Source organism: Antedon bifida, chromosome 7 (assembly GCF_963402885.1).
Source record: "Antedon bifida chromosome 7, ecAntBifi1.1, whole genome shotgun sequence".
In the NCBI taxonomy this organism is placed as follows: domain Eukaryota; kingdom Metazoa; phylum Echinodermata; class Crinoidea; order Comatulida; family Antedonidae; genus Antedon; species Antedon bifida.
In genome coordinates, this window is record NC_136232.1 from 8,080,104 (window position 1) to 8,092,151 (window position 12,048).

General features: G+C 31.1%; 1 protein-coding gene across 1 annotated transcript; it reads right to left on the reverse strand.

Annotated features, from left to right (window-relative positions):
- Nucleotides 1–235: 235 nt before the first annotated feature.
- LOC144849057 (ADP-ribosylation factor 6) lies at nt 236–10,688 on the reverse strand. The gene is made up of 5 exons (XM_078706027.1): nt 10,474–10,688; nt 8,534–8,697; nt 6,116–6,219; nt 4,806–5,004; nt 236–4,393 (listed from the first exon to the last, which is right to left on the reverse strand). The coding sequence occupies exons 2-5, from the start codon at nt 8,613–8,615 to the stop codon at nt 4,251–4,253; spliced, it is 528 nt and encodes a 175-aa protein (XP_078562153.1). The 5' UTR covers nt 8,616–8,697; nt 10,474–10,688; the 3' UTR covers nt 236–4,250.
- Nucleotides 10,689–12,048: the final 1,360 nt, after the last annotated feature.

Consider the following 12,048-nt stretch of genomic DNA (forward strand, 5'->3'; position numbering starts at 1 on the left):
CGAAGAGGGCGAAGTAATATTTTTCTCATCACTCAATTTACGCAATTATAATATTATTAATACCTAATATTTATAAAATAAACATGCTCAACACAAACAATAACTAAAATGAAAATCTACTTTTTTTTGTAAATTTATTTTTGGAGGACACCGCAGTTGCCTTAATAACTTACATTTACAACAAAACCAAAATTTTATACAAGAATAAATTCAAACAGATTAGAAATCAGACACATTTTAAGCATGTAATTTATCTTTTATTCAGATTCGTCAATGACTAATTAACTCTCTTATTACATGCGAAAATGATCCATTATAGCTAGGTTCACATAAACTTCGATCCAGTAGATTCAAACGATTTCACATTGTGAACCATATACTGTAGTACATAGATAGTAATTTGATGTTCAATTGGTTGTGTTGTTTTCCAAGTCAATATTTCCTTTAAGTTTCAGATTTATTATTGTAAAGCTCTATCTAGATCATAAAACATCAAAGAACAAAGAAAAGACACCTAAAAAACTGGACACCCATCATTACATAATGCCACTATTATTAGAGACAAAAATTCATTTATTATTCGTAAAATGTATTTCGAAAACCATACTCTATCATACACAGTGTTACTACTACTGGTATTTCTATGTTTTTCGAATTTTGTGTCATTCCAAAAAGGGGATATAATAGGTGTATTTGACTGGGCTGGTTTTGATTAATCAGCAGATAGGTGCTCAAACTTCTCATTGTTTATATGCAAGAAGTTGGAGTAGCTCACTGCTAGTGACCAGTCCCATTGTGAAATGTCTGGACAGATCTTTGGTGTGAACCACACTATTTGAAGCCAATTCATAGATCACATGCACTGTGTCAATTGTGAAATGTATAGACAGAGCTTTAGTGTGAACCAAGCTATTTGACGTCAATTCATAGATCACATGCACAATCAATTGGAATCATATACAATCTATATATTGTGTACAGTATAAAAAATAATTGAGCAAGTAAAATTAAACATCTTTATACAAACAAGAATATGTAATGGGCTGTGTGTTGAAGCACCAAACGGATAGAGTAACATTAATATATAACACTTGGGAAAAGAAAAGAAAATACATACATACATCATGATACATTGTTATTCGAAAAAAACAAAACAACAAAATGCATATTGAAACCAATATTATTGACTTTTACCAACTTAAATAAAATACATTTCCCTAAATTTTTATATATTTAGTACAAAAAAAATTAAATTATTATTGTATTACTGTATTAATATTATTGTAAGGGTTTACTAACACTAATAAAATGTGTGTACATCAGACCAGTGGTGGAAAAGGACTTTATACATCTATTTTCATTATCAATTTGTTTTTAAAAAACCCTTATACATGTACTTTTGAATAGAAAACACTATAGTTACAGTAGTATATCCAAGCAGGGATATAAAAAGCGATATCCTAAATGCTACCATATTTTTATCTTTAATATACTGTATTTTAATAATATAAAAACCCAAATTATAACTAGAACTTGAAAGGTGTATACAGTGTGTTTCAATCTAGCACATACTGGTTCGACTTCAAACATCATTTAAACTAATAATAATTATATAGAAATATATAATAATCATAAAATATGTCAAATAGAAATTTGTTTCTGTGTCAAAATCAATACAATTAAATTATAGAAATTAATTTAGCATCAAATCAATACAAGATACATATAAGCTCTAAGCTTCAAATTAATAACGAATTCATTCATATTTTGCAGCGGATATTTGATTAATACAGAAAGAATTGAAGGCAATTCTAGCTTTTTACAAAAGAAATATATAAGCATGATGAAAACTCTACTAACAGTAGAACACCTAGGAGACACTTTCAGGATCCAACAAATTTTTAAGGGATTCTTTATGGATTGGCCATAAAACATATTCATAACATGGGAAAGTGTCCCTTAATATGGCTGTCTTATAATAGGTGCTCTACCACAGTCAACTAAAAAATGTGTTGAATTTATGCACTTGGATAATAAGACTAAATGAATATAGCGCAATTTCCTACATTTGAAACCCTTTGCAACAAAAAAAAATTGTACACAAAAAAATATTTTATACAAATTATCTGAAAATGGTTTTAAAAAGTTTCATTTCTTAATATTAAATGGTTCATTAAACAAAAATCGCTTATTTTATTTGTCTGCAAAACATAAAACCCATAATATGGTAGTGATATGCCCATATATGGTAGATATATTAAATCATCATGTTCATATATGGGCACATCACATGTTTTTGTCACATAAAGTTTGATAGCATAGACAGAGTTTTACACTATCTGAATATGCAACACAGGTCGTTTTAAATGTTTATTAAAAATGAAAGCAAAAGCACATTGGCATTAAACATTCTTCATTTTTTTTATTTATATATACATAGTTCACAGTTCCTTTTGATTCAAGGTATCTATATCTACTAGTATACACAACATTTTGGATAAAAATTTCTACAGTTTTTACTATTGTAAATGGACAATTTTGAGAAAAAGATACACAAAACATAAATTATATTTAATTGAAGCTTGTGTTTATTAAAATTTTTTTTTTTTTGCCTCTGATTTGCGACGAACTATGACCATGTCGTGTTAATTCATTGTGGGCAGGCAAGGCATGATGTGCTTCCTCCCACCCACACCGTAACACAGTTGTGGTTTGTAGGGGGACAGAAGAGGTTTCTTTTTACCCCCTAAAAAATATTGAAAAGAATTATTTTCGCAAATGGTTTTAAGCTTTTAAGTGAAAATATAGGTACATGTATGGAGTGAGAAGATTGGAAATTCCAGGGCAACCCTGAATATAATCAAACACTGGCTTTTTTTACATAGTATTTCACAAACATATAAATATATTATCGCATCATGCAAACCTTTTAATATATTTTAGTTTAAAATGAATTAACATTTACCATATACTGTAACAAAACATTGTAACATAAAACAGTAATGTAATAACTTCTTCTTTAAAAAATACAGATGAAAGTTTCATTATGTGAACATTTACATTTTAACAATACCGCTCTACTTCTGATGGGCACAGATTTTTTTGCAGTTTGTTATGCATGTCGTGTGCAACGATATAAAGCAAATTTGCAGTAGAAATAAAGATATCTAACATAATCACAAATGGCTGTTCTAAATTCATTTGCATAAATTAATAGTAAGAACTAATCACTGTGCAGTGCCGTATATAAGTTCATCCTATACAGAGATCAGTTTCCATTTGTGTTTCGACATTCATTAAACATTTTTATTTTTTTAAATCAGACAGATTTACATCTAATAGTCATTGTAATGGTCCCATAATATATATGCGCCCATCATGATGTGCCCATATATAGTCATAATGTGCCCATATAGTCATGATGTGCACATATATAGTCATGATGTTCCCATATACAGTATAGTTATGATGTACCCATACAGTCATGGTGTGTGCCTATATATAGTCATGGTGTGCCCATGTATAGTCAGGTTATATTATTATTATTGAACCTGGCAATTTCAATGTCTACCATTACAAATGTATATGTTTTGGAAGATCACATTATCAATTATGCTTTCAAAATAAACAGTATTGGAAAACGGTCATGAGATGTACCATATATGGTAATGGTGTACACCATTCTGTATACAGCTAAGATGTTCTATATGGTATACTGTACCTAAGTAAGATCTAAATCTGCTTTAACTTTAGCTGAATATAAATACTAGGTAAATCAATCAGTGGATATATCTTTGGTGCAGATTTGAAAATTACAAAACAATTAGGGAGCTTCCATTTTCAGGAAAGGGTACGTCCGATATCATTTTGAAAGTCTCCCTTTTTTCAGCTGTACTGTAAAAATGCATGTTGCAACAGAGCTCAGGCAAAAATTGATGTCTTTACAATATGCCTTTTCTAACAGATGTTAAATAGCCATCTACTAGTACTACTGTATGCACGTTTCTCAGCCTTAATAAGCCAAATTGTTTTTATTTTATCACTGAAAAAGAGGTTTTATTCATATGCACCATATTTCAACATATTCCTATAATCATCTTCCATTCTGAGTATGTCCAATTAAACTTAATGGACATAGTTACACATGGAGCAGAAAAATCATTTTTATTTAATCATATTTTCCCACCTCTTCTACTTACGTAAATAATTTTTATGTACATTGGTTCACTTAATTAAGACTAAGGATATCATTAGGACTTGTGGTTTGATGTCAGCCACATCAAACCTTCATATAACCCGTCGCCTGTCGTAGCGCAAGACGGCTGTACAAACCAGTTACGATCACGTATACGTGTAAGGCCCAATTTTTCTTGGATTTCATGTGGTTTCATAGCTGGAAAAACAATAAAATTCATTGTCAAAGTTTACTGTTTACTTGTACTACAAACATTCTCAAAGTACAGAAAAACAAATTTTTTCACATTAAAGTGAATTTTCCTTCTTTACAGATGTGCAAATAAAACTTCAACAAAACATTACACACAGTCAGTGTCACTTAATCTCTGTCTACACTATCAAAGTTTGTGACAAAAAAATGTTTTGTGCCCATATATGGACATGATGATGTCATATCACTACCATATATGGGCATATCACCACCATATTTGGGCACATCAGTTTTTTTGTCAAACTAGTTTTATAGTGTAGACAGAGCTTAGCCTCACTAACGACATGATTATGAAATACAAAAATAATACATTGAGTTAACAAACATCACTGTACATTTATGGCATCGAGTTACTTACATTCAGGTAAATCTTGTTTGTTTGCAAATATTAAGATGATAGCATCCTTCATTTCCCTATCATTTATAATCTTATGTAGTTCTTGCCTGGCTTCGTCTACACGATCCCTATCTGCACAATCTACTACGAAGATCAAGCCTTGTGTGCCTGTGTAGTAATGCCGCCATAAAGGTCTAATTTTATCCTGACCGCCAACATCCTACAAAGAGAAGTAATGCATGTTTATCATTTTTCCGAAACGACAAAACAGTTCAACCTTTACAGAACAAAACATTTTTGTGTCATACTTTTTTATATTAATTAGGGGTGGATTTAGGGGGTAGCATGTTCACTACTTTATTACATGTATTTAGAGCCTAGATCTATCCTTGCCCCTTTTAAGTTTTATCACAAGGTCCGTAGTAGCACTGTAGACTAAAAATAATTTTAATATTGGACCAAAGACCTTAGGATTGGAAGGCTAAGTATTATAGTGAAGTTGAACAATCCTAGTTTCTTTTAACTGGTGAGTTTCTATTATTAGCTATGAAGACAATTTGAGGTTTTTGAAAGTATACAAACACAATACATAATTAGCAAAAGGTCAATGTCCAACATATCAGAATTGAGGTTAATTGCCTTAAGATAGTCCATTAAATAGGCGTTGAATTATGTGAGGTATTTGTGTTACACCACTATCTGATGTCATCTTTCAACATAGTTATAATTAATAAACAAACTTCATCATTGTAATCAGTTAAAACAATAGATCAGAATGTAATCTAATTAAATTAAGACTCAGTACAAAAGAGTTATTCAATTCAGACGTTTTAATTTTATTAAGTCAAATTATTTATTTATGGAAGCTCATTGTAATTATTTATTATAACACAACATGGCAAACTCTTTTTCTAATAATAGGTGTGTTGAATATTGATTAGTTAATAATTTGTCAATTAATTTGGTAGCACCCTCCACCATCAAGAAGTACATGCAATGAACATAATAATAATAATAACTGGTATAGCGCATTATGCTGAAAGCCTCAATGCGCTTTACAAAGACAGAAAATTCAGAAAAATTACAAATTAAAAAGGAGGGTTTTGAGGAGAGATTTGAAGACACTGGTGGAAGTAGCCTGACGGATTTCAACATAGGAATAAACACACACGTTTACACTTAGTGTATGTGTTATTTTTAACAGTAGTTTGTGTCCCAACACAGGTACAGTATTACACATTGGGGCTTAACACATTGGCGGTCTTTAACACATTTCCGCACAGTACTCTAATTGTTTTTAAATGTTTGAATAGTATGCAAAGTGTACTTACCCATACATTAAACCTAACGTTTTTATATGTTACTGTTTCCACATTAAAGCCCACAGTTGGAATGGTTGTTACGGACTGACCTAATTTTAATTTATAGAGAATAGCTAAAACAAAATGGTTAAGGAAAATACAAACAAAATACTGTAACATAAACATAGCTAATAAATGCCTCAAATCAGTGAAATTGTAGCTTCAGAAAACTACACATATACAGTATATCCTCTAGTATAATCCCACCCACCTAGAACACAAAATTGGGCCACCTTTGGGACTATATCCAGGGAAACCCTGGTTCAGGAAAAAATGATAGGAAAACATCTGAACTTGATGGAGAGAAGCCTACATCCAGACCAAAAGTCAACACTGGGACTATACCCAGGGATAATGCCTGATTGTGAAATCAGAGATAAAGTAGGGGGTGGGATTATACCGGAGGATAACGATAATAAAATTATTCATTATAATTATCAGATACAAAAAACCCATTGCCACACCTCTGTTTGACAAGTAGAGATAAACACTTTCAAATAACACATGTTCTATAGCTCTCCAGGGAGTATATGCAGTCATGCATAATTTAAGGCATACCTAAAATGTATATTTTACAGCCTGTATGAGTGTAGTGGGTAAGGCACAGTCAATAATGGTTTTTTAGCTAATTGACAATGTGCTATTCATTCATTCATTTATTTCGGATAGTACATCCATATACAAATCATGCAAAAACAAACAAGAACAGAAACAATTTCACCAGAAAGTTAACAATGAAGGAGCTTCAGTACAGTTTAGTAGGCCTACACCAAGTTGTTGTACCATATTTTTTTTTTATGAGGCTGACATTTTAAAAATACAACAATGTTCTGAATATACAGTACCATCACTAATTACAGTACTCCAGCTTCTTCTTGGTCAACTTGCCAAGTAGTGTGAATCAGCTTTTGATAAAACAACTGTACTTTAAAGCTCTGTCTACACATCAAATCTATCACATGATGATGTCATATCACTACCATATTTGGGCACATCACATTTTTTTTGTCAAACTAGTTTGATAGTGTAGACAGAGCTGGAAAGTCCAATGCGGACATGTTTTATGTGTACTGTAGTATGATACCAGGAATACTGTACGCTTTTAAGAACTGTAACTTCCAATTACTAGCTACCAGGAAACAGAGGAAATTAACAAGTGTGGCACATATGTGTAACAACTACTTGTGATTTCCTTCAACTGTAGTAAAATTACTCCCAAGCACCAGAATGTCCTTCTTCATTATATTTCAACAATGATAAATGTATAGACTAGGCTAGTCAAATTAGCCAATTTGTACTCTGTTTCCACAAAACCACAGTCATATGTCTATTGTGAACGATTTCATTGTGAATTTAGTTCTTTCTAATGTTAGTTTGGACATAAAGCAGTCTATTTTGTTGCTCTACAGTATGGTTTGGCTAAGTCTGTACAAACAGTTAACTTTACAGTTACTAGTAAAGTATATTTTTAGGAAACCAAAATTTAATCAGAACATGACAATTTTTAAGTGTTACTACTGATTTTTAAGTTCACATCAAATAGCGTGTAGAAGAAAATATAGTTAGAGGTTAATTAACTGTATTATTTTAAAACTTCTCTACCACTCTTAAGCTGCACTGTAGTGTTTTCATGGATTCTTACTTAATCCTATCCACAACAGTATCTTTAATATAATCTCAATAATAATATAATCATTCATAATACAATCTTTATTTAACTCATCAGACGCTTTAGACTGATAAAACTTGGATTTCCTTCTTGTAAGAGAGTAAGACTTAGCGACCCAGTTAATCTTAACTTATTAAAATTGTCACAATCCCACTAGAATGAATGATTATCAACCGCCTCTGTTAACTACCCACCTAAACGGGAAACAATTCTGTGCCCTGATGGAATAACAGGCTGTTGAATACTTAGTGTATTATTTTCTTTAAAAAATATTAATTTATTTTATTCAATTGATGATTGACTTTCTGCTACCAGTTGCTGTACATGAATGCACAAAATGGTGGCCATTTCCAGATAACTTGCCATGAACTGGTGCGGTAGGCTTACAATATTGGTAAAGCTAGGTTTCCATACTCAAACAAAGCCCATAATTTGACCCAATCACAAGCAACAGTTTATCATTGGTCTTACGTTGTGCTCCTTTTCCTCTGCATTGCATCATACTTATTGATAACCAAGCCATAATATTGTTTCTAAAGCTCTGTCTACACTATCAAAGTTTATGCGACAAAAAAATGTGATGCGCCCATATATGGACATGATGATGTCATACCACTAACATGTTTGGGCATACCACTACCATATTTGGGCATATCACTACCATATTTGGTGGGCACATCACACTTAAGCTAAATAGATCATACAGTATAAAAGGATACTTGTTTTACCAGCTGCATCTAATCCAAGCATTAGAATTCTCATTTCTTTATTGCCAAAGATTTTAGATATGATTTTCCCCATCTTGGCATGAAGATGTTGATCCTGCCAAAGGTGATGATAGGATGACGAGGAGTATACAAACTCTGTTTCTCACTCAATGCTCCTGTAAATGCAAAAAAAAAGAAACAACTTAGTACAGTTCTACTATAATAATAATAAAAAACATTTACTTTATCTAATCTGTATTATTTAGTAATTCTATACTCTTATCAAATTACAGAGTTAAACTTAAAATAATATTTATTCAAGAATTTCCATTATAATATTTATTAATGCTGGGTGGAGGTGAGCTAGCTACCACTAAGTTCCATCCATTATAAGTTTTTAGACTTCCACACGCTCTAATTTAAACATGGAATACACCAGAAACCTATGGATACCGCTTTCCTGACCTACAGTACCATTAACCCTTGACCTCATGATCCCTATTTTTGTTATACATTACAGTATTATGACTCTAAAGACAAAGATTGAAACTATATAAATTATTATTGATGCCTTACAAATAATGCCAAAAACAAAATGAATTTTAAACAGTGAAGACGTACTATATCACAGAGTTATAATAATATAATAAGACACAATCAAAACAAATATTGTTTAAACAATGTGAAATTACCATGTTGAATTATTCATGATAGTATAAATAATATTGAATATGAATGTTGGCAGAATATCTAAGTATACAGTAAATTAATACAATATAAATTGCAAATGCAATGCACTGATTTGTTAAACATTGGAACTAACAGTTTCTCTGGGTGTTATTCAGTTCTACACTTAGCACATTGGCCTGCACTAAGTAACTTGCTTTAATGTGTTCTATTAACAGCATATAGAGGATAAGCATATTTAAATAATTAATCCCTAGTCTTTAATCAATAGATACTAATGGAAGCACTGTACAGTACTATATCAATATTTATGAAACATCCTTTGTAAATTTGTAATTATAATTTATTCACAATTTCTGCAAATTTATTCCATTTTGCACTGAGAATTATCAAACAAAAAGTAATAATTATAAAGTTGTCATTCTTAAAATTTGACAAATTATTTGTGAGTTGTACAGTAATAGTAAATACTTTGTTCTTTTTTAAAGTAAAAAAATCATACAGCTTATTACATTATTGAAATTTACTTATTGAACTTGATAATTAGGCCATGGGGAACAGATGACATGGTTCTTGTCAGCCAAATACCATGCACAAATTGGTCCACATAAAAAATACTTTTTCAAAGAAATAAATATAAATAAATATTTTTATTTCTGTTTAGTGTTAATATATTTTTAAAATATTTTAAATCTAAAAATCTAGCTAGGCCTAGACCCTAACTGGGTCTTCAATAAAATACAAAATGATAAGGCCTTTTTTAAGGGACCATTCAATTTAGAAATTATATTTTTATTGTAAAAACAATTCAAGAAAAAATAAATGTATTAACTTAGGCCTAGACTCAAACAAGTGCAGTGGTTTACTGCTTACAGACTTACTCAAATATTGTGGCACAAAGTAAACTACAGTGAAAACAAATAGCTTATTATAATTAACACGAGACTAGGCACATTTAGCCAAAGCTAGGCCTGTCTGCGTTAATCCCCATCACGCGCCTAAACCCTTCCCACGTTAGGCTGACGACGCGACGAAGAAAGGTTTCGAGACAGCGTAGCCTAGGCCTAACCTAGATTTATTCTTTTTCTTACACATACACTAACAAGAACTATTATATATTCTGCACTACAAACAGTAAAGTAATCAAATAGATATTAGCACTCTTATCATGATAATAGTAACCTATTTATTTGTAAAAAGCAATGATTATTTGTCTCAATTTCAAACAAGAAGCGTGTATAACTGGTGAAGTGTGTGTTACCTACCAACTTCCGGGGTTGAAGTTTCGATTAACCAAACGATAAAAGCACACTGTTTTTAGGATTACAGATAAAACCAAATGTATAAATATTAATAGAAGAATATTTCACTTCATTTTTAGATAAAACCACTGTCAAAATACAATAACAAACACAAAGCAAATGCGTCCTTTTTAGTTCAACAGAAGTATACACCCCTCATAACTTCCGTTTGATGGATGGCGGTTGAAAGTTTATTTACACCAGACAACACAAGTCCACACCTCCGCTGCATAAAAGTAACATACTGTTTTCTGATTGCTTTTTGGAAAATAACAATACCAATTGTAGATTTAATTAATTATTTTTATACCTTAAAAAGCAGTGATCGTATGCAACTTTTATTTCATCAAATTATGTTTAAAAGAAACATCAACATGTTATGAGTATTCATCCGCTGAGTGAACTAATCTTCATGAGGTCATCGGGTGTGGTGACGTACAAGCGTACACGACGTGCACATGTTTGCGTTCGTTAACTCCAGTGCTGGCAAGTACTTGCTATAGAGGGCGACAGGACATATTTTTATGAAAATCATAATTGTACACACTATCAAATGATATGGAGATTAAAATACTATACTGGTTTAAATTAATTTTAGCAGTTTTGTCTGCTCTAATCCAAATCACTGCATTTGAACAATTTTTTCTTTTCAAAAATTGTTTTTGCGTAAGAAATGGTTGGAGGTAATTATATATTTGAAGGCGAGATGTTCAATGGAGATAATAAACAAGACGATGACGTTTTGTGTATGCGATCTTTTTATTTATTTATTCATAAAGGGATCACAAGCATGCAATAATTTACAGATTACATAACTACTACTCAAAAACACATGTGCAAATAAAATTTATTAATAATTCACTACCATCAAAATGGTATAGTCATAATTGAAATAATTGTATATATTATTACTTTACACAAAGGAGTGGACAATTAATGAATATTCAATGATGGACAAGTACATTGTATAAAAGGGTGTTATTAATGAATGGCATACATAATGGTTAGTTCCTCTGTAATCAGATCACGTTTCCCATGACGTCATATTCAGCTGAGATTGTTTAGTTAAACATCCTCATTTTTTTAACGTTATTTGTCTCATTTTCGCATTTTAGTTAATTCCCAAAAGATAATATTAATTTGTGCTGTTGCATTAACATATTTTCATCAATGAGTATTGAATAATTGGTTATCCCAGGGAATTAAACTCTTCCCTGTTTATACACCCTTGTAAATCTTAGAATACATACATTTTCACTTCTGAAAATTATTGAAATATATTTTCTTTCTAAACTGCAGTATATTTAATTGTAAAGATATTATAGTGAACATAATATCTCTATGATTTAATACTATTAAACGTAACACAGTACAATTAGTGCATCCATTAAAATTAGGTAACCATTAAAAGATTATAAATATAAATGTACTAATGTCTCCTGAGAGGCACTATTTTTTCATGTGACTGGCTATACCAAATCTTCTTAGTGCATAACATTAAGAGTTTGTTTGAAATACATACAGAAGCATAACAATTAG

Coding starts and splice junctions, on each gene's coding strand:
- LOC144849057 (XM_078706027.1), bottom strand. CDS start 8,615: ATGGGGAAAATCATATCTAAAATCTTTGGCAATAAAGAAATGAGAATT. Junction 6,220..8,533: donor AGATGCAGCTGGTAAAACAA/GTATCCTTTTAT, acceptor ATTTTGTTTTAG/CTATTCTCTATAAATTAAAA. Junction 5,005..6,115: donor ACGTTAGGTTTAATGTATGG/GTAAGTACACTT, acceptor TTCTCTTTGTAG/GATGTTGGCGGTCAGGATAA.